Source organism: Ostrea edulis, chromosome 5, assembly GCF_947568905.1.
Source record: "Ostrea edulis chromosome 5, xbOstEdul1.1, whole genome shotgun sequence".
In the NCBI taxonomy this organism is placed as follows: domain Eukaryota; kingdom Metazoa; phylum Mollusca; class Bivalvia; order Ostreida; family Ostreidae; genus Ostrea; species Ostrea edulis.
Window position 1 is genome coordinate 74,871,810 of NC_079168.1, and position 24,688 is coordinate 74,896,497.

General features: G+C 34.5%; 1 protein-coding gene across 2 annotated transcripts in view; it reads left to right on the plus strand.

Moving 5' to 3' along the window:
• The window catches only part of LOC125650625 (uncharacterized), a 32,867-nt gene extending 9,089 nt beyond the window's left edge, over nt 1-23,778 (plus strand). Inside the window, exons 2-15 of one of the 2 annotated variants that reach the window (XM_056165504.1) lie at nt 683-736; nt 1,993-2,223; nt 3,039-3,146; nt 4,358-4,435; nt 14,916-15,702; nt 15,795-15,908; nt 16,772-16,917; nt 17,207-17,303; nt 19,366-19,446; nt 19,686-19,805; nt 20,006-20,070; nt 21,799-21,889; nt 22,179-22,237; nt 22,578-23,778. In XM_056165504.1, the coding sequence (XP_056021479.1) occupies nt 683-736; nt 1,993-2,223; nt 3,039-3,146; nt 4,358-4,435; nt 14,916-15,702; nt 15,795-15,908; nt 16,772-16,917; nt 17,207-17,303; nt 19,366-19,446; nt 19,686-19,805; nt 20,006-20,070; nt 21,799-21,889; nt 22,179-22,237; nt 22,578-22,652 (2,106 nt within the window). In that variant the 3' untranslated portion in view covers nt 22,653-23,778. The remainder of the gene's footprint in view (nt 1-682; nt 737-1,992; nt 2,224-3,038; nt 3,147-4,357; nt 4,436-14,915; nt 15,703-15,794; nt 15,909-16,771; nt 16,918-17,206; nt 17,304-19,365; nt 19,447-19,685; nt 19,806-20,005; nt 20,071-21,798; nt 21,890-22,178; nt 22,238-22,577) is intronic. The other variant, XM_056165505.1, reaches the window with a different exon arrangement.
• The last annotated feature ends 910 nt before the right edge of the window (nt 23,779-24,688 follow it).

Consider the following 24,688-nt stretch of genomic DNA (forward strand, 5'->3'; position numbering starts at 1 on the left):
AAAGCAAAATTATTTCTGTTTACTATAAAAGTGAACAACAAGCTATACATGACTAACACATGAACCTACATCCATGAAAATTGTGTTTTGCTCCATAACACTGTACAGTAAAGCACGGTTATAGTGAACTCCGAAGCCAGCGAAAAATAGTTTGTTATAACCAAACTTCATTATACAGTAAAGCACGGTTATAGTGAACTCCAAAGCCAGCGAAAAATAGTTTGTTATAACCAAACTGCATTATACAGTAAAGCACGGTTATAGTGAACTCCAAAGCCAGCGAAAAATAGTTTGTTATAACCAAACTTCATTATACAGTAAAGCACGGTTATAGTGAACTCCAAAGCCAGCGAAAAATAGTTTGTTATAACCAAACTTCATTATACAGTAAAGCACGGTTATAGTGAACTCCAAAGCCAGCGAAAAATAGTTTGTTATAACCAAACTTCATTATACAGTAAAGCACGGTTGTAGTGAATCTACGTACAGGGCCAGTGTGAAAAATATTTCGTTATAAACAAACTTTGTTATCTCCAATACAAATTTTATTTTCAAAGGGGAATAAATATCACTTCACAATAAGTGTGAATTCATTATAAACGTGTTTTACTGTATACTGACAGTCTAATCTGAATTATGAAATGGAAAGCTTTTAGTAGAATTTCATCTCTTTAATCAACAGATTGTTTCGGGTGTCAATTATAAGATGACAGTGGAGGCCACCTGTGGAGGACAGGTAAATTTCATGGTTTTTTTTATCATGTAGTTCAGTATTTATAACAACAGAGGACTGCCAAATTTTGTGCATATTTATCATAGCTCAGTCTATATAGATAGTGATTGAAGAACATGCAAAGTTTATGTTTTATAATAACTTTTAACATTGTGGTAGTGCTAATTTTCTTAACACATCAATGTTTTCATTGTGATTGTGATTAGATTTTCAGTTCGGCATAGTTATGTGACACATGTAAGTCCTTGAACTACAGCTCAGAGTCCATTGAAACAGGAACAGAATTTTAGTAGATGTTATGAATAATTTCTACTTTCAGCATGTTCAGTTCTATTGATTTCAATTAATGTGCATTTTATTACTTATTACAAAAAAACTATGTAATTTCCAGGTTTAGAGTATTTACATAGAAATAATTGTACAATAATTATGAAGGAACATACATACTTATTCATATACAGTTTACACTACATATATCAAAATTCAGGGGACTGGCCTGAATTGTTCATTATATCCAAAGTTCAATATAAATGATATGTTGAACTATATAGATAATGTTAGTGAGGATTTATATTTACTTCAATATAACTGACAGTTCAATATAATCAACTTCAATATAACAGATAGTTCAATATAACCGACTTCAGTATAACAGATAGTTCAATATAACTGACTTCAGTATAAATGGAGTAGACTGTACATAGCAGGACATGGTGATGTGATATGACAATTCATAATAAAAATATCCAAGTTTTCTACTTTTCTCTTCTTGTATTTGAAACATTATCAAAGATATTTTCCTAATCCACACAACTCGGTGATATTTTTAGTTGATAATAATAGAATATGTATGAAAGTGGAGTTATTTTAAGATTATATTTGCATACACAATGCACTGAATTTAGAAATCAATTTGGGACTCTATGTATTGTTTATTGATTCATGTCTGTGACTAACATCTTGTGGTACTTTTGCAGAGTACTGTGTGTCAGTTTGTGACCAACATCTTGTGGTACTTTTGCAGAGTACTGTGTGTCAATTTGTGACCAACATCTTGTGGTACTTTTGTAGAGTACTGTGTGTCAGTTTGTGACCAACATCTTGTGGTACTTTTGTAGAGTACTGTTTGTCAGTTTGTGACTAACATTTTGTGGTACTTTTGTAGGGTACTGTGTGTCAGTCTGTGACTAACATCTTGTGGTACTTTTGTAGAGAACTGTGTGTCAGTCTGTGACTAACATCTTGTGGTACTTTTGTAGAGAACTGTGTGTCAGTTTCTTGTGTTTGACCAGTCCTGGACTAGCACCAGGGAGCTGAGTTCTGACCACTGTACCTCTGACCATCAGACTGGGGTCGGGGGTATGTCCCCTGCCGATAAAAACAGTGACCAATTCCTAAAGGCCATGAACTACGCTGCCTCCCAGGTGGACATGCAGAGCAACAGCTTGTTCAGAACGACCCCTGTACATTTCAGTCATTGTTTCGAACAGGTCAGTGAAATAACTCAGCTGTTTTACTGGTATATTGTGTCTTGAATCATACTGTGTTTATTTGCAGGGGTTTTCTACAAGAAGTCATAAAATTGTACTAAACACTATAAGGAAAATAAAACATTTAGTAATTGTCTACACAACATGAAGTACAAAGTAATTTGTGTGATATAGTGTAGATGAAGTAATTGTCTACACAACATGAAGTACAAAGTAATTTGTGTGATATAGTGTAGATGAAGTAATTGTCTACACAACATTAAGTACCAGTAATTTGTGTGATATAGTGTAGATGAAGTAATTGTCTACACAACATTAAGTACCAGTAATTTGTGTGATATAGTGTAGATGAAGTAATTGTCTACACAACATTAAGTACCAGTAATTTGTGTGATATAGTGTAGATGAAGTAATTGTCTACACAACATTAAGTACCAGTAATTTGTGTGATATAGTGTAGATGAAGTAATTGCCTACACAACATGAAGTACAAAGTAATTTGTGTGATATAGTGTAGATGAAGTAATTGTCTACACAACATGAAGTACAAAGTAATTTGTGTGATATAGTGTAGATTAAGATAACAGTAGGATAATGGGAGACTACTCATTAAAAACAAATGAAGTTATACATGTATGCAAGTATTATTGTCACTTGGACCGTTTTAATTTTGGAAATACCCATTAGGAAGAATATCACCATTGAGGGAAGATTGTGTATTGATGAAACTTTTGCTTGTTTTAAGAATTATACATTCTTTTCACTTAATTTCTTTATTTAGTATTGTTTAGGTATTAATATATTGACCTTTACAGGTTGTGGCCGGAATGAAATATGTATGTGACGTCACCTTCAGTGAAAACAGTTGCACCAAGGGAGACACAACAGATCTGTCTCTATGTTCAGTGAACAGAAAAGGATTGGTGAGTTTACAGTCTAGTTTTTATATGCCTCTCATTAGATGGGACATATTATGTTATGGCACTGTCCATGCATCTGGCTGGCTGTCCGTCCGTACGTCCGAGGTCATGTTTTCCAGACTATTTTTCATAACAGATGCATGTATAACTTTGAAATTTGGTCACAATTTCTCCCTCAAGAAATGTAAGAGTGAGTTTACATTTCAGATGAATTGGTCCGTCCTTGACCTACTTTAGGGCTATAAGTTCGTCAAACAGTTTTCCAGACTTGTTTTTGTTAGAGATACGGATATTGCCCTGAAATTTACAAGTAAGCTTCCTCTCAGAGGAATACAAGTTCAGTTTGCATTTTAGCTGGATTGGCCCATCTGTCCATGACCTACATTAGGACTAAAAGTATGTCAAACAGTTTTCTGGGCTTTTTTTCATTATTGGTACAGATATTGCCCTGAAATTTAGTCACAGGCTTGAGGAATACAGGTACAGTTAACATTTTAGCTGGATTGGTGCTCTATGACCTACTTTAGGGATAGAAGTAAGTCAAACAGTTTTCCAAAAAAATTTTGGTATGGTCACAGGTATTGCTCTGAAATTTTGTCACAACCTCCCTCTCGGAGAAATACACAATCAGTTCATATGTCAGATGGATTGGTGCACCATGACCCACTTTAAGGCTTTTCTATTCAGAATTTGTGTTGTATCAATTCAGAGTGCATAATATGCTTAAAGGTTGAATTTCATTATCCGACTGGCGTATATTATACCATTTGCAGTACTCTTGTTGGCAATTGTAGCAGGAGGTGTATTGTATACAAGTCTGGTATTTCTAAGCAAGAGGAAATTATAATAATTTTTTCCAGCACACTTCCTTATAGATATAAACAAGTTGAATGAATGTTATGCAGGTTAAACTTAATTCTGAATTGTTTAAGTTTGTTTTTGGCATGTGACCAAAAAATTGCATCCATGAATAGAAACCTGCTTATCTTCCAGTCTGACTAAAGTACAGACCTATATTATAGATACTGTATTCATAATATAGGTCTGTAGTTTAGACAGAGAGCATATTTTCTAGAGTCGGAGAAATAAATGACATATTTTCGCACGTGAAGAAAGTCGGTGCAATGTAATAAACAATATTTTATCATACGATTTTTCAAAGTGGGTATTACACAAGTTTGATGTCAATACATTTTATGCTTGGTGTTTTTCAGTCCTCCACCTGGCACGTGGAAATCATGTCCCAGCCCTGGATGCCAACTAAGTACACATTGCAACAGCTCATGTTTAAGGTCAGTATCTGAAATGTGCTTCTTTGTTTTTGTTGTATATTTCGTAAAGTTCACAAATCGTAAACTTTTGTGATGACACTAGCTTTGCATAATTGTACATCATGAATTTTGAAAATATGAATCTGAAACTAGCTCTGCATATGAGATGGATTGAATATTAATTTCCTTCAAATGAACTTGATCATACAGTACTAACAACTTTTAAGCCAGTGTTAGCAAATTTCAGAAGTTGTCTGTGAACTGGAAGATAGTTTTTAACAATATTTTAAACCTCCACCAGTTGATCAGCACTATCTTTTCTTGACTCTGTGCACATCTTTCTTTTTCTTGACTTTATCAGCATGTAACATTCTCTATATTTGATATTTACAGCATTAAATGGCACCATCATATAACCACCTGGGTGAAATGGCAACTAACACTATTTACTAATTTGCTAATTTCTTCGGACATCTACTCCAGTGGTTTTGTTGCATGAGTTCAACCTACTTAATTTGTTTGTTATTTTGTCAGATTTTTATTAAAGTTTTGTATATCACTGTGTTTTATACGTCAATCTGTACTTGTTTTTTCTCGGGGTGCTCAGATTTTCAAGACTTTTACAATGTGTATGCATGTACTATCATTATATGTTAAACACCAATTTTTGTTGTTCTTGGGGTTCTGGAATATTATGATATCAAAGATGGGAATCAACGAAATCATTAAAATACATTTTCTATTCAAGGAGTTCGACTTTAGTTGGAATTTTTGTGAGTTGTACATGATTTCGTGCAAGAATTAAACATTCCTTAGCCATCTTATAAATCATTTGGTTGCATTTGTTGTGGTGTCTGTTGTGGGTGATGGCTTGTGCATTAATCCTCTCCATTTTTATTTCATTCTAACCCATTTCAAAATTATATTCACAGAGAAAAACAGTCGTAGAGTTGTGTGAATATTTTGTCTAACTTTTATAGTATATATCGAGATTTAGTGTCACCCCTGCTCACACAAAGGATAAGCTTGTTTGATGGCCCACCTTTGATGAGTGGACTGTGGTGTGATTGAAATTTACATGCTTACTCTGACACTCATTAGCAGTCACTGTAATTGTAAAATTCAGGCATTTCACTCCACAAGCGATTGAAAAAATCTAAACACTGAGATCAAACGAAAGTATCATGTAATCCAGCTGGGCAGTACATTTATTTAAATGATAAAATGCTTTCTTTGGCTTGCTAAATGGGAGAAGAAGATTGCAAACATTGCAGAAAAAATGCATAACCTAAATACTTTTAAGTACGTAATAGATAGATAATATTGACCTGTAAGTTATTTAGGTCACCTGAGTAAACTCAGGTGACCTATTGCAATTGGTTGTCGTCCGTCGTGCGTTAACAATTGAACATTTTTAACTTCTTCTTAATAACTACCATTCCAATTCTTTTCAAATTTGGCATGAAGCATCATTGGGACAAGGGGAACATAAATTGTAAATTTCAGGACTCCAGCACCCCTGGGGCCATAGGGGCAGGGCAAAAACTGTCCAAAATTGACCAATTTTCAAAAATCTTCTTCTCAAGAACCACACACGTGTAAGAAAAACTAAATGCATAGTGATGTAGAGCAGGAAAGCCTCTACAAAAATTGTAAATTTCATGATCCCTGGGGTAGGGGTTCTGACCCCAGGGCGGGGCCAAACTTGGTATGTAGTGTTTACATGTAAAACACTTAAATAACATCTTCTTTAGTGCTGTTGATACTAAATTAAAAGTAAATAGATATTTAGAAAGAACAGGTAGTCCTTTACCAAAACTGTAAATTTGATGATCCCAGGGATAGGGTTTTGGTATAAGGATGGGGCCAAAATGGTCAGTTATTAAATGTGTGAACAATAGACATTTTTAACTTCTTGATAACTATCATTTCAATTCTTTTCAAATTTAGTATGAAACATATTTGGCACAATGGGAACATAAATTGTAAATTTTAGGATTCCTGAACCCCTTGGGCCTTAGGGGCGGGGCAAAACTGCACAAAATAGACCAATTTTCAAAAATCTTCTCAAGAACCCCACACATGTAAGAAAAACTAAATGCATAGTGATGTAGAGCAGGAAGGCCTCTACCAAAATTGTAAATTTCATGATCCCCGGGGTAGGCTTAGGGGTTCTGACTCTAGGGCAGGGCCAAACTTAAATAACATCTTCTTTAGTGCTATTGATACTAAATTGAAACTAAATGGATAGAACATGTAGTCTTTTACCAAAATTATAAATTTGATGATCTCCAGAGTAAGGGTGGGGCCAAACTTAGTATATAGTATTTATGTGTAAGTTTGCTGATACTGTATAAAATATAAATGCATACTTAGGAATTAAGCAGAAAAGGATGTGCAAAAAATGGTGAATTTCACAACCCATGGTTATGACTTTATGATGGGTCCAAATTAGTCATATCTTTTGATGTTTTAATGTTAATACACCCAGCCTTTCATCAGTGTATGCACTTTTGAGGGCAGTGAAGTTTTAAGAACAAATCTCGTTTTATGCTGTTGCTGAACATTAGAATTTAGCTTAGATATTTAGAACAGGAATTTTTTTCTAGATTTCATAGCCCGTGGGAGTAGTGATACTTTTTCACTAGTATTGAGGTGACCGATAAGGCCTGTAGGCCTCTTGTTTAAACATAACAGCTGAAAATCCACTGACCTTGACTTGTCTCCATATTTGGTAATGATTTCCATATTTGGACAATGGTAAAGGGAAATAGTTTAAGAAGGACAAAATAAACCATAGTGTAATATTGGTAAACATTATTTATTATTCTAAGTTTAGATACTGGTAAAAGGTGAAAATTAAACCAAAAAACATACTTTCCAACAATTTCAACACTGCAGCAAAATGGGCCACAGAATTCATGGAATGTGTATATATTCATTCACACACGGACAGATGGCACTAAAAACCAGATCTAACTAGATTGAAACAAAATGGGTCTTCATAGTTAATTAAATATTGGGCATCACCAACAATGCTGAGAATGATTTCGTGTTTGTGCAGATTTTGGTGGAGAATTTAGTCTCAGTTCTTAAGAAGATGTAAATGTGAAATTTTATCAGGTGATACAGACAGAGGATGGGCAGTCTCTGATAAGGAAAGCCCATTGAAGTCTCAGGTGATCTGAAAAAGTAATTTGTAAGTTAATATAGGACACATGATCAAAATTTAGTGAAATTGTTCAATAGCCAGTACTGATTAGTGAAGAGTATTACCTACCTTGCATCAAGGCCATTTTTTAAAATCAAAATTGATCTACCTGTACATTGTACCTTAATTGACTGTCTTTAAAGTGATATTGAACAAACATTACTGTATAACATATGCAGAAAACGTTTGCTGTAAGAATAGACAGTATTGGGTATCTTGAGTGAAGAATTTTCTGACTTTTTATGTAAAACTTTAAATATTTGTACATAAGGGCATTAAATCTATTTTTTTAAATACTGTTAACCACAAGTAAATCCCTGTTCAGACCACTGTGAATATCTAAGTCTGAATCTATATCATCACAATATTTATAGTAAAATTATATTGACACTGTTACATACTGCTGTAAGCCTGTGCTTGAACTTTGACAAGAGTAGCACACTTTAAACTGATACTTCTAACCGACATGATGGAGATGAGGACACTCCAAGGGTTTGTGTTAAGCCATGCTCCTTGTGATTACATTTCTGAACAGCTTCTCGAACAAATCTGTCCATTAGTCGGTATATTGTAGCTGTTCACATAACTTCACAGGCCCTTTTCTCTTTGATGATTTGGGATGAATTTACATCAGATTTCCATGTCAGACATAGAAGAAAAACAACCTGTCAAACAGTTATTGAATATGCATTCCATGATAGATTATTTAATTGCTATTGAAACTTCTCAACTCGGTGTCAATCATGAAATAGAGAAGCAATATTTGTCTCCCATTTGGAGGGGGTTCAATCTTCTACACCTGTTCATTAGTCTCTCACATAGACTACAAATACTTTCACTACAAGGTATATAGTTTTACTTGCATATTCCATATGACGATTTGTTTCATTGATACAAATGTAGTAGTGAACCATAGTTTGGATTTGCTTTGTTCTATGTAGGATTTTAATTGTGCATTTGTCCTATATATTCAGCATATACTGTTGTTTGTTTCTCTACATGTGATAGAATTACTGCTTTGAAAGGAAACATCTCAGAAATTGCACTGCCCAATACAATGAGAATCATCCTGATGTACTTATTACTGTTAGGGTTAATCTTTTATTGACTGGTCTCCCATCCAGTGGGGAATATACAACTATTTATTGACTGGTCTCCCATCCAGTGGGGAATATACAACTATTTATTGACTGGTCTCCCATCCAGTGGGAAATATACAACTATTTATTGACTGGTCTCCCATCCAGTGGGGAATATACAACTATTTATTGACTGGTCTCCCATCCAGTGGGAAATATACAACTATTTATTGACTGGTCTCCCATCCAGTGGGGAACTATTGTCTCCTTAATGGAAAATAAACACCAAAACAGTTTTTAGCTCACTTGAGCCGGCCTTTGATCAAAATTTGTCTGGCATCTGTTGATGTCCGTGTTAACTAGTTTACATTTTCATCTTCTTCTCCAGAACCACTGGGCCAATTTCAATCAAACATGGCAAAAAATACCCTTGGTTGAAGGAGATTCAAGTTTACTCAAATGAAGGACCATGCCTCCTCAAATGGGAGATAATCAAGAAAATATAAAAATAGGGTGGGGTCATTTAAAATCTTTTCAAGAACCGCTGGGTCAGAAATGTGGAAATTTACATGAAAGCTTCCGGACATAGAGTAGATTCAAGTTTGTTTAAATCATGGTACTTGGGGGTAGGGTGGGGCCACAATATGAGATCAAAGTTTAAGATGCTGATATATAGAAAAAATCTTCTTAAAAACCACTGGACCAGAAAAGTGGTAATATACAGGAAAGCTTCTTAACATAGAGTAGATTCAAATTTGTTTAAATCATGGCCCTCGGGGGTAGGATGAGGCTACAAAAGTGGATCAATATTTTACATGCTGATACATAGCAAAATTCTTTTAAAATCTCCTCAAGAATCACTCATGAAAGGTGAAGATAACGAACAGTGATCAATCTCATAAATCCCATAAGTAATACAAAATAGATAGTTGGGCAAACATGGACCCCTGGACACACCAGAAGTGGGATCAGGTGCCTATAGGAGGAGTAAGCATCCCATGTTGACCTGTTACACCCACCGTGAGCCCTATATCTTGATCAGGTATACAGAGTTATCCGTAGCCAAAATCGGTGTGCCGAACAATCGGTATGAAACAAGTCAGACAGCATTTGACCCAATGATAGGTTGTATTGGCAAAATAGATCATTATAACGACCATGGAATTTGCAAAATGCTGATTTTAAACGAGACTGTTGCTCAGTTCAGTTAAGGCTTCCCGAGACCATTACAGTGCTGTATGTAAATGTACCTCAGTGCACTTTGCACTGTATGACATCACAATAAAAACGTAAGTCACGACGTTCAAGTTCTTACAGTTGTATCGCGGGGGAAATGTCATAATATTATGTCATTGTTTACTACTGTTATGAAGTGATATGCAATATACATGAACATTTTTCTTGTCAAATGCTTATCAAACATGTATAATCAGATGTTATTTCTTCCTTCATATCAAATCACTCTGCATTTATCATGTATAGTTTGCGCGAAGGTGATATTTATTTTATATTGTTACCTTGAAATCACCCTATACATGTATGTCTTCTCCTCATTCCGATTATCACTGCGTTTAATTTACATAATTATTGTGAGCAGCTGCAGTAAATGTAAAAGTGCAGTGATGTACAGTGTATGGTGGTGGTTGAAGTTTATATATTTATATTCTTATTGCATTGATATATCAGAAAAGTGTTGGGAGCAACTTCTGACACAAAAAGAAACCCCTTTCTGCATCTGATAATCTTTGTTGCATTAGATGCATTTTAAATTACTTCCTTTTATCAGAAAACTTGCTCCCAAGGCTTTTCAATTAATGTAAAGTAGGCTTTGTTTTTCAATATGAAAAGGGTCAGCCTGCATGTAACTGGTATCATTGCACTTTCGCGATTATTACAATCATTATTGTTGGTTTTAAATATGTAATGTCACGTGATAGTCTCGTGATAATAAACACCTGTCTCCGAGTCAATAAAAATATATGGATTCCTACTAGGTATTGGTTTAAATGTCGATTTGTTTTTGGATATTTTTCCTTAAATATTATCCATTTAAAACACTTACGACTGTTCTATATGTGCATTTTACTTTATTTTTGTATGGGATACCTTAATTCAATTGAGTGGAACCCAGAATGCCAGAAAAGTGGAAATTTAGATGAAAGCTTCCTGACAAAGAGTAGATTGATTGAAATTTATTAAATCAGGGTCTTTGGGGGTAGGATGGGACCACAATAGGGGATCAAAATTTTAAATGCAAATTTATAGGGAGAATCTTTAAAAATCTTCTCAAGAAGCACTGGGCCAGAAAAGTGAAAATTCGTTTGAAAGCTTCCTGACATGAGTAGATTCAAGCTGTTCAAATCATGGTTCCTAGGGGTAGGATGGGGCCACAAAAGGGGATCAAAATTTTATATGGGAATATACAAGAAAATTATTAAACAATTGTTAAAACATTAATTCTTTTCAAAAGTAGCAGGACCACACTAATTCAAATGTTTGCAAATTGTGTAGATTTTTAAAAAACATTTTGTGCCCCAGACATGACTAAAGTCAAGGGCATATTTCGTCCTTTCTGTCCGAAACTTTAGCATTGATCATAACTTTTGAGCTTTCATATTTGCATTCCTTGTGACATATCTTTTCTTTGGTACCAATGTTTTCAACCTTATGACCTTGACCTTGGAGTATGGCATCCTTTAAAGAAAATTTAACCTATTCAGTATCTCCTGAACTATTTAAGGACTTTAATAATTCAAATAAAGATTTTGTATGGTATTAGGCCTTACAGGTCATACATGACCTTTGACCTTGGTGTTTGACCCAAATTTCATATACTTTAACCTTACTCTTAACATTTAAATGGTGAATGAGAGGACTCTCATATATCATATATATACATTCCTTGTGACAAAACATTTTTTTCATATTAAAGCTTGTAACCTTTCTACCTTTCGGTTTGACCTACTTTTAAGAAAATTTGATACATTAATATTTCCTGAACTATTTAAGGTAGGACATTCATATGTTGTATGTAAATTCTTTATGGCAAGACCTTTCATGCGTTTTCAAGGTGTTTGACCTTGAAGTTTGACCTACTTTAGAAAAACCCTGACCTAATCAATATCTCCTGATTGAACTATTTAAGGTATAAAACTTATATTAAACTTTCGTATGTTGTATATAGTAGATTTCTTACTGCAAGTTCTTTCATTTCATACCATGATCTTTGACCTGAAGTTTGACCTACTTTTAAGAAATTTAACCTATTTGATGTCTCCTGAACTATTTAAGGAAAAACTTTCATATGTATATTTTGTATATAGATTCTTTATGGCAAGACCTTGTGATACCATGGTGTTTGACCTTGTGACTTTGACCTTGGAGTTAGCTGCAATAATGTAGCCCTCTCCGATTTTTTGGGGGGAGAGTATCCCTAAAATGTCAGAATAAAAAAAATTGGATGGGGCTACATTATAGCAGCTACCTTGGAGTATGATCTACTTTTAAAAAATCTTACCTATTCAATATATCCCGAACTATCTAAGTTAGAACTTTTATATTTTGTATGTAGATTTTATGGCAAGGCCTTTGGTATCATACCATGGTCTATGTGACCTTGACCTTCTCCCAGAACAGCAAGGTCATTGGTATTGAGGCATCCCCATATTGTGTGAATTCATGTTCAGTTTTGTCTGGACCCAATGAAATTTTTCATGGGAATAAAGATTGAAAAAGAAAATGTTTTAAATATCATTCTTGTATTAATATGTGAAGATTTTGTCCTTGTACCTCCAAGATGAAAGATAGGGATAATACTGATTTTGGTCTGTGTCTTCTTTGTCTACAACTTTAATCTTGGTTATACAGTAAAACTCTGATATAACGAATTTCTGGGAACCCTCTATAAAAATTCAATATAAGCGTAATTCGCTATACGTTTATAGCGAATTCATAATTCAAATATAATGAATTCGTTTTAAAACTGATTTGTTCTACATGTATATCAGTTCTGTAAGAAAGTAGCAATCGATATACTTGCATTTGTATTGTCTTTAAGAGAAATGAAGCCTATATATTTTCGAGAAGAAATATTTTTATGCAAGAAATTTACATATTGATTTATATATGATAATTTATCTTTATGGATTATTAAGTCATGCAAGAACATGTCGACAGAGAAATGTCAACAAAATTTTGTGCAATACATACATGTACAGTCTATTGCAATTGTCATTTACTTGTTGCTTTACACAAATAAAGGAGTGTACGATAAAATAAATGCAATCAAACTTCAAATTTAATTCAATGGAAAACGATTGTTAAAAATCACAAAGAGTTTAAAATGAAAAAAATAAATTTGTTATAAAAGGTGATTTTTACGTTCATTTTTAATTCAAGGGGAATAGGAATTTACTTCGTTATATCCGTAAATTCGCTATATCCATGTTCGTTATAGATGCAGAATTTGATATAGAATATATATAGAATTTGCCGGGGAAATCGTTTTCACTTCGCTATAGCCGTAATTTCGCTATATCCGTGTTCGCTATATTCGAGTTTTACTGTAACTTTTAAATTATACAAGAGATTTTAGGGCTGATGAACTGAAAGGTCAGTTTAAAATGATGTGACCAGTAGAGGTCAGCATTATTCACTAAGGTCTTGTCCAGATTTTCCTATATTGATCAAGGTGGGGGGGGGGGGGCATAATTTCACAAGCACATTCTGTTCACTGTATAAAAGATCATTTAAGAAATACATGTAACTGATTTCCAATAATCATGTCAAAAAAGACAAATTACTTAAGAACTGATTTTTGGTTACATGATGACTATAGTTCTCTCCTTGATTTAATTCAACAAAGAGAACAATCTACAGGCAGTGATTTCTGAGAATGGAGGTGAAGATGTACCTGTATGCTAGACAATGAATTTAAAATAGTCACAGATTTTAAAAGTGTGATCATATATAGCATACTTGATTCTGATACAATCCGACCGAAACGAACTGAGCCGAGTATACTCGGTGACACACTTAGACAAGTGACCAAGCTACAGTACAGTAATGAAACTGTTGACCTTCTATTGTATGAACATTATTCAGCATAGAAATGACAAACCTATTTACAAATCGTTTATTTCACCAGTGTAAATATTAAAAACAATTTGTCTTAGAATAAACAACTCTCGATACTACTGTCTGAAAGGACGCCAGCTTAAAGTTGCCTTCCCCTATCAAAATTTCCGGCTCAATCGACGAACCCAGCGGGATGCATGCATAATTCCAGCTCACAATCAAGTGTGTTGCCGGGTATCGCCGATTAACCCAGGTGCGCCGAATCGTTAGAATCAAGTATGCTAATAGACAGACATTTTGAAACAAGGAACAATCTAAACACACATTGATAAGGAGTATGCTGCTGATGTAATTTTTGAAATTGTCAAATACATATGCAATGTAGCATCACTGTTAATTCAAGTATATTTACTAAGGAATAAAATTTCAGTAAATGATTTTTGATGATGCATGAAAGTATGAACAGCGATTCTTCATGCCAGCACTTCAGGAAAAGTATGCCGGTGTGAAGCGTTGCAGTTCATACCCTCGTGTATTTTCTAAAATGAAGTTTATTTCATGTATTTACATTCTGTGTTCACGTCTGTTGAAATTTTCAGTCATTGAAATAGACATAAACTATAATATTTATCTGTATTCATACGTACAAATTGTTTACAACTGCAATGCATTCATGAGGAAATATGGCTGTCATTACACTTTGTAGAGATATCAAATGCAAAAATAATGGAAATATACAGATAGAGTGACATAGATCATAGTTTTCTCTGGAGTAATGTGTTGTGATAAAATCAAATGGTTTTGAATGTGTAATTTAGAAAGGTGAAGATAATGAACATTGATCAATCGATCTCCTATAAGGAATACAAATAGAGAGTTGGGCAAACATGGACCCCTGGATATACTAGAGGTGGGATCAGGTGCCTAGGAGGAGTAGGTATCCCCTGTTGACCGGTAGAGAAATCTATGGTCTCCCTTTAATAAAAAGTATTTCCCTTGTGGCTTAGCTGCCTCTGGAAATAAATTTTACCTTGTGGAATCTTAGATTTTGCTGTTTCTTTCATCCATTTTATAATATTATAAGTTAAAATTTATTTATGGTCAAAATTAAGATTGGTATTTGTGTTTTTTAAAGCAAGAAAATGTGGTAGAACAACAGGATTTAAAGAACCTGAAAATGAAAGTGTTAAAGGAGAAGCTTGGGTTGAAATTAAAATCTGATGCCACACAGAAGATAATGGAAGCTACAGATATGAGTAAAAATAAATTGAAGTTTGGGAGAAAAATGGTGGATCTTAAAAAGCCTTTACTTGGTAAAGATGGACATGATATGCAGCAACACAGCAAATCCAAATTGCTAGGTGGAGATGGTCATGATCTGAAACCTCATGGAAAACGAAATCTGATTGGTGGAGATGGTCATGACCTGAAACCTCATGGAAAATCAAATCTGATTGGTGGAGATGGACATGACTTGAAACCACATGGAAAACCAAATCTGATTGGTGGAGATGGACATGACTTGAAACCACATGGAAAACCAAATCTGATTGGTGGAGATGGACATGACTTGAAACCACATGGTAAACAAAATTTGTTAGGTGGAGATGGACATGACTTGAAACCACATGGCAAATCAAAAATACTAGGTGGAGATGGACATGATATGAAACCTCATACAAAACAAAATTTGATTGGTGGAGATGGACATGATATGCAGCAACATGGCAAATCAAAATTATTAGGTGGAGATGGACATGATTTGAAATCACATGGAAAGTCCCTTCCCATGGATGGAGGAGCATTTGGAATGCTACTTAATGGACGCCCCATGTTTGATGGAGGTGTTGGTGATCTATGTCAGTGGGGTGTATTCCAACAGTTTCAGGAAAGATTCAAGAGACTGTACATGTCTAAACAAGGTATTATAAAATTTCTGTACCATCTGCTGTCTATTTCACCAAATTTTACAGGACCTGCTTTCATAAGAAGTTTTACGCTCTCTTTTTTTCAGAGGAGAAAAGCCGATTTAAGATTTTCTGTGAGAACATGAGAAAGGCTCAGAAATTGCAGGATATTGAGAAGGGAACAGCAGTGTATGGGATGACAAAGTTTGCAGACCTGTCTGGTATGATTGAAATAATTTTAGAACCTTTCAGTTCTCTTGAGCCATAGACTAAAGTGAGCCTTTATGATCTCAAGTCATCTGTCTGTCTGTCTATCCTTCTATATACAATGTATATTTCTGTATATTTGTAACTTTTACATTTTGACTTCTCCAGAACCACAGGGCTAATATTGCCATTAAGTATAGAGGCAATTCAAATGTGTTCAATTGAAGGGTCACATCCACTCAAAAAGGGGAAGTGATTAGCAAATAGAGGAGGCAGGGTAGAGGCTGTGTATAAATTTTCCCAGAATATTGTACAAACAAGACTATTCAAATCATGAACCACAGAATCGGGGTAGGCAATAAACAGCAAGGCTGCATCCTATCAAAAGAGTATGCAAACTTCCTCATGCAGATTATTGTTCAAGTCATGACCTTGGTGGATAGGATTGGGCCACAACCGGGATTCAGATTTTGAATTTATTCTTTGTTAGGACAGCAAGGTTTTGCTTCATGAAACACAATTTGCAAGCATCCTTGTATGAAGTAGATTCACAGTGAGAAATATGTATATTTTTGTTCTCAAGAACAGCAAGGCTACAATTTGTCAGAACAGTATTTATGCATTCTCACATAGTATTAAGTTAGTTATGCTCAAACTTTGGTCCTTGAGGCCAGGATGGGACTATACAACGTACATGTAGATGAAAATTCATATTAGATTACGTAAAGGAAAAATAATGCACCGTTAAAAGGGGGCATGTGTGAAGGTGAGCATTGTGGCCCATGTGCCTTTGGCAGATTTGAAAATTTTAAAACTTTTCCCGTTATCAGTCATCATCAACCATAAAATTACATGTATTGAATTTATGATTGTGTAGAATCCGAGTTCAAGCAGTATGTTGGCAAAGTCTGGGACCAGAATGCCAATAAAGGAATGAAGAAGGCAGCCATACCTCACATGAAATCCTTACCCAAGAGTTTTGACTGGAGGAAACATGGGGCTGTGACAGAAGTTAAGAATCAGGTCAGGGCTTTGTATTAACAAATTGTACTTTTAGGATCATGAGATTGTAGTTTGGAGGACATTTATAAGCCCACAGCTGTATTGACCCGTAAAACAAAGTTGCGTAGTACCTTTTGACTACATTTATCAATTAAAATGTTGTGAACACTGTATCAATACAGTAAAACATGGTTGCAGTGAACACATTTATAATGAATTCATGTTTATCACATGATGTACAGGTAACAAAAGAACGGAGTTGCAGGATGTGAAATAACAAAGTTTTTGTATGAATATGATTACTTTATAGGGATCTTGTGGGTCATGTTGGGCTTTTTCTACCACTGGCAACATAGAAGGACAGTGGGCCATTAAGAAGAAAAATCTGATCTCCCTGTCTGAACAAGGTATGAACCTGAGCCAGTTTTACACACTTGCACGAGAGGGATTAATTATGGATTCATGCGATATGGTTATGATAGTGTGTTTACATATAATTTTACTTAGTCCATGCGAATTTGTAATCTAGTTCATCAGATTCACCGCTTTCATTTATAATAAATCCAAATTATAATAATATCAAAAAATAATTTCTGCCTGCGTGTCCAAAAATATCTGTATAAATTTTTTCGACATTTTACAACAAGTGCACAAAAGACCTCGATACATGTGGTTGATGAATCACAGAAGTGTGGTCTCTCGAGAAAGTTCTTAACAGTGTAATACGGCGTTTCAAGTTTTTGACAATGCATATCTTTGATATGTACGATACTTCAAAACACTAGATGGGAAGTTGTTCCTTATACTGCAATTGAACTGGAAGCTGATGAAACTTTTGAAGCGCTAGTATTAAGGTTATGTGGTAATTAAACAAATGATATCTGATGATTTTAATCTCTTTATTTTTAAGCACTCGCTTTTTGAAATAACACTTAATTCAAATAAAAATATTTATATTTCTTGTATTTGCTGGCCTCATGATTTTTATCTCCAAAATGAAAAATGATATGTGTAAAATAATTTCGCCCTCTCGCCTCACTTCTTTTGTTTGAAAATCCGAAGAACTATTTTACAAATAGGTGTGGCCTTATCATCAATATCCATTGAAATCTGATGAAGTAAAATTATATGTAAATGGTACTAACAATGGCCTTCAAAATGTAATGGAAGATATCAAAGAAGTGTAAGAGTTCATGTAGTATAAATCCATTATCAGTGATCTAGCAGATTCGTGACTGCACTCTGTAGAATTATCTCCTCAAGGACATTTTATCTACCAGTCAATGACGTCCTTGCAGTCAGCACTGTCTTGGTAAAATACTGTCTGAAATATAAGAGAAGTATCAAATTTTTGACTTCATGTAATTCATGATACACTCATCAGACAACCCTGTTGAATATTGAGAAGGAGTGGTGTCCTGGCTGATAAGGGAGTGGTATAGATTATGTAACAGTGCTTTGGTACACATTTCTCAGCCTTTTCTTCTTTACACAGCATATTTACTACTCTTGAGTTTACAATCTGGTGGTATTTTCAAGACTAGCTTCAGTGTCGAACCCTGACCTTCACATGGGGAAGATTTAATGTGAATTAGATTCAATGTGCAGTATCATGTGAATGCTTAGCATATCTACTCTAAATGAATTCTCAATGCATGCCCATTCAGCATTGACAGTAAAAGATTCAAGGTCTTCTTGTGTTTATTATATAGTATAGGAGAGAGGAGAAAATCTGTGGCTGAACCGGGAATCAAACCGACGACCCGTATTATTAGTCAGATGCTCTAACCACTGAGCTACCCATGGTCCATATAGCCCTATAAATTACTATAATTATAACTGATTAAAGTATAAACCAATTAAATATTCATTTATCAACTAAAGATAGTACATGTACATTGAAGGCAAATGAGGGTTGTAATTACTGATTTACTGTCTGTGTGTTACAGAGCTTGTAGACTGTGATAAGGTGGATGAGGGTTGTAATTACTGATTTATTGTCTGTGTGTTACAGAGCTTGTAGACTGTGATAAGGTGGATGAGGGTTGTAATTACTGATTTATTGTCTGTGTGTTACAGAGCTTGTAGACTGTGATAAGGTGGATGAGGGTTGTAATTACTGATTTATTGTCTGTGTGTTACAGAGCTTGTAGACTGTGATAAGGTGGATGAGGGTTGTAATTACTGATTTATTGTCTGTGTGTTACAGAGCTTGTAGACTGTGATAAGGTGGATGAGGGTTGTAATTACTGATTTATTGTCTATGTGTTACAGAGCTTGTAGACTGTGATAAGGTGGATGAGGGTTGTAATTACTGATTTATTGTCTGTGTGTTACAGAGCTTGTAGACTGTGATAAGGTGGATGAGGGTTGTAATTACTGATTTATTGTCTATGTGTTACAGAGCTTGTAGACTGTGATAAGGTGGATGAGGGTTGTAATTACTGATTTATTGTCTGTGTGTTACAGAGCTTGTAGACTGTGATAAGGTGGATGAGGGTTGTAATGGTGGATTACCAAGCCAGGCATACAAAGAAATCATCCGATTAGGTGGGTAGACATTTCCGTTCTGTAATGTTTACAATATTCAGATCTGTATAACTTCAATTTTGTCATTTATTTTTAAAAAGACTTCATGTCAAGACTTGTTTAAATTATTTGTGAGAGATTTTGTTTACTGCATTTGTTAATTTTTTGCATAGAATTTTACCTTTAACTATATATGTATTGTTACAGCAGAGTTAAACTATGCGTACTAACAATTAATCGGTCATCATACATATTTACAGGAGGTCTGGAAAGTGAGACAGATTATCGCTACAGAGCTCATGATGAAAAATGTGCCTTCGATAAATCTGAGGTCCGAGTGAAAATCAACGGCTCAGTGTCTATTTCCAGCAATGAAACAGGTGCCCTCTCCACATCTTCACTGTATTTCATTGTACTTTGATTCATGAAGAAAATCCTTAAAAATACATAACAATGAAACCATCTTCAGTACTGTACCAGCTGTCCTCTAATTGGTTAATACTGAACAAAATCAGGCCCTATGGAGAAAGATATTATGAATTCCATTAAATGCTAACATACGATTACTCTGATTTTGCAGAGATGGCAGCATGGTTGACAAAGAACGGACCTATATCTATAGGAATCAATGCTTTTGCTATGCAGGTATGGCTACTGTAAATGTTCAGTTCATGTTCTCCATGATTTGAAGCTGCTGCAGATGAATTTTATTGTTACATGGTCGTATCACTGTTTGGAATAGGTATGTGTTGGTGATAATGTAACACAGCTACTTTTACAGATTGAATAGTTGTCATGATGTTATTGATCGTGTAAAACAAATTTATTCAGAAAGTTGTGATTTTATGTGAAATCTTCATGCAAGAAACCATGGTCAAACACAACACATTAATTAAAAATGAGAGTTATATGATGATATGGTGCTTGTCATTGAATTTATTTTTCGCTGATTAAAAGGATTACAAGATTGTATTGACTAGTGGCAATATCTATCATGTCCTTACGCTGGCCCTGGCATAGTGAGAAACTAGAGCAGTGTTCTAGATTTCTTTCTCACATTAGCATACATGTTCATGGAGATAAACAGGTTAGTGATCTAGGACTATCAAGCCTTAAGCTTGTGACGTAAACATCATGAGTCTCTGTACAGCTATCAGGTCAGAAGGTTATCTGCCCATAGTTACTGTATATCAAACAACAGCTGTAATGTCAGAAAGCTAGCTGCCCATAGTTACTGTATATCAAACAACAGCTGTAATGTCAGAAAGCTAGCTGCCCATAGTTACTGTATATCAAACAACAGCTGTAATGTCAGAAAGCTAGCTGCCCATAGTTACTGTATATCAAACAACAGCTGTAATGTCAGAAAGCTAGCTGCCCATAGTTACTGTATATCAAACAACAGCTGTAATGTCAGAAAGCTAGCTGCCCATAGTTACTGTACATATCCAACAACTGTAATGTCTGAAGCTAGCTGCCCATAGTTACTGTACATATCAAACAGCTGTCAGGTGAGAAAGCTAGCTGCCCATAGTTAATGTACTGTACATATCAAGCAGCTGTCAGGTCAGAAAGCTAGCTGCCCATAGTTACTGTACATATCAAGCAGCTGTCAGGTCAGAAAGCTAGCTGCCCATAGTTACTGTATATCAAACAACAGTTGTAATGTCTGAAGCTAGCTGCCCATAGTTACTGTACATATCAAACAGAGCTGTAAAGACACTTGCTACAAATTTTATTCAAAAATGAAAACTAAATTTGTTTTATATATAAAATGAGTACAGTTTACCATATGAAATGTAATTTATTCCCATGATGTCTCAACTAAGTCCTAAATAGTGGGCAAAGATTTTATAGAGTTACTGTAAGCAAACTTATTCATTTCTCCTTAATTTCATGATCTACCAGTGATGAACTGGTTTGCACCGACTAATTTTTGCAACCCGTATTATCTTAAACAAATACCAGATATTAAAGGAGTGATTCACAGTGAGAAATATTTGTGACGATGAGTTTCAGAGAAAATTTCTTGCACACGAATAAAAGTTGGTTTACAGGAAGAGAACCATCAAAAGAATTAATATCTTATAGGCAATCCTAAACAAATGTAATATATTCCCATGATTTCTCAATTAAGTCCAAGACAGTTGGAATTTTTTTATGTAGTTATACCCCTGGTATATGGAGAGGTAATATATTTCAAGTTTTGAGATATACATGTATTTCAGTTGTCTGAAAGAAAGCATATATTTTCATTCCAAGAGTTTTATGAGTTAATTTTTCACAGTTCAATGAAGATTTATTTGTAGGTAACGTTGCCAAATTCAAATGCATGTACTGGAATTGATGAAGTTTTGTCATTTCTCTCTTCAGTTTTACATGGGTGGAATATCGCACCCCTGGAAAATTTTCTGTAACCCAAAGGAGCTTGACCATGGAGTATTAATTGTAGGGTATGGAGTGGGTAAGTTGCAGAGAGAGACAGAGAGAGAGAGACAGACAGACACACACACACACACACACACACACACACACAGAGAGTATTGTAGGGTATGGAGTGGGTAAGTTACAGAGAGAGGGAGATAATTTTGTGTTAATCAGTCTGCCTTAAATGATATAGTTTTATTGTGACACTGACCTGATGGGATAAAATATTAAAAGTACGGGTGCACTGTTGTTCATTTATAAAAGTGGAATTAAGAGAAAAACTTTTTATATCTGATTTGATGATTGTGTATTTTGTTCTATTTCAGAGGGGAGTAAGCCATACTGGATCATTAAGAACAGTTGGGGGCCAGATTGGGGAGAAAAGGTTTGTAATCATCGTTCATTATCTTGACTTCTTTTTTTTTTTTCGAAAAACTCGTCAATGAATTTTCTTTTGGAAATATATCTTCTTTTTAGACTTGGGGAAGAATTACCTGTATGTATTGTAAGAGCCTAATTTAGGCATTAAAAAATTCATTCAGTGAAGTGGCTCTGCAAGATCATCCATCTCTATGAAAATGTTTAGCAACATTTTTTCCGGTGCGCTAAATAAACACAAAATATTGTGAACAAATTCAGTTCTGTATATATTATTTTGCTTGTAGAAGAAGCAATAGTTTCTCGGGGAGACTTCAATGATATTAAACTTCCTGTTTCCGTTTCAGGGTTATTACTTGGTCTATCGCGGCGCTGGGGTTTGTGGCCTCAACACAATGTGCACTTCAGCTGTGGTCAACTAAAGATTGAACATGATCATTCCTGTTATTATTGACACTATCATCATTTATTTGTTTTGATATTCTGTGGTTTCTTCATTTTTCATTGAATATCAGTTTTTGTTGTTTTCCGTGTTTAAGCTTTCCACGAATACACGATATCAACGAAACTATACTTTATGATGAATCCATGGAATTTGATGCACCCCATGAAAATTGATGAAACCACAATACACAGATCTGTTTATAACATTATGCCTAAGTTTTCTAACAAGTTGTTATCATATGTTATGTATAATAATATTGTCTGTATTTTCAAAACAGAAATAATGACTAAGGTAGTTCCTGAACCATTGTATTTTGTACAGTTGATTTATTTTTAGAACATTACAGTACCTGGATGTCACAAATGATAAAATGTACATTAATTTTTCACATATGATAAAATGTACGTTAATTTTTCACAAAAGTTAAAATGTACGTTAATTTTTCCCAGCTAGCTGGTTCTAGCAACTTTCAACATACAGTACATGAACAATGTCTATACAGTGTATATATAGATAATGTAATATTTTTTATTTCAAGGATTTTCAAAAGTTTTGCAATTTCAAATATCTTTTGATAATTTGTTGAAGATTGAGAATATTCTACAAATTTAGAAAAGATAACATTTTCTGAATTTGTTTATTCTTGGTCAAGTTTCAGGTACAATTCATTGCTTGTTTTGTTTGATTCGAGTTAAATTTGCATTAAATTTTGGTTAATAAAATCTTATACTATGATGCTTGTATTCACAACTACTGAGATCGCGATGGTACTTTTTTACAATTATTGTTCTGACTCGTTTGTTGTTTAATATTGTACAAAAAGAAAACTGGCACATTTTTTATTTAATGTATTGATTATTTTTACTAAGATTTTTTTTTCATATCTAAATTATTTGGCTTTTGAAATACATGTATGTAGAGATTGAAATTCAGAGAATTATTTTGTGTTGATTTTATATCTCAGGGTTTTAAAGTAATACCTAGATTAATGATATAAACAGCAATTTAAAATGCTCTTCATTTAGAATATAAAGCTATAGGTTGTGTGCCACTGTACATCTTAACTTTGCTGATTTTATGATAAATAAATGATAATATTTTAACAGCATCTTGGTGTTATTTTTTTAAAGAAGTAATATATAACTGATAACTATGTTAGAGAAGACATAGATCTTCAATATAATGATCTTATTTTGTATAAATATTCATACACAAAGTGCAAAATGTAATACATTGTAACTCTGGAAATATTAAAAAAAAATCCATGGATTGTGTTCACAAAATCTTTATGCAAAGGCAATATAGGTAACCCACAGTCAAGTCAGGTCAGACAGAAATGGTTAATCATGTATACAAAAATTTTCTGTTGAACTTTTATTTCAATGAATATAAATATTTTACCAGTAAAATTCAGAAAACCCATAAAGACTTGCTTACTTAATCCACTTCGTCCCATGGGGGACATAGGGCAACCACAGTAGCTTTCCACTTTTTTCTGTCTTGGGCTATTCTTTTGGTTTCTCCCCATGTTTTATTGATGGCCTGTAGCTCTGCATTGATCCCTCTATGCCAAGTGTTTTTCGGTCTGCCTCTCTTACGTTTGCCTTGTGGATTCCATTCTAGAGCTTGTTTAGTTATGTTGGTGTTAGGTTTTCTTAAGGTGTGTCCAATCCACTTCCATCTTCTTGTTCTAATTGTTATCTCAATTGGTTCTTGTTTGGTTCTTTTCCACAGTTTTTTGTTGCTAATCGTATCTGGCCATCTCGCACCAAGGATGTTTCTTGGGCAGCGGTTTAAGAAGACTTGGAGTGTCTTGATGGATGCTGATGTTTCTCTCCAAGTTTTGGACCCATAGAGAAGGACAGATTTGACATTAGAGTTGAAAAGCCTTAGTTTGGTACTAGTTCTCAAGGTGGTACTTCTCCAGACTGGTTTTAGCATGGCAAAGGCTTGTTGAGCTTTCCTTTTCCGAGCTTTTATGTCTTCGTCGGTTCCACCTGTAGTGCTGATGCT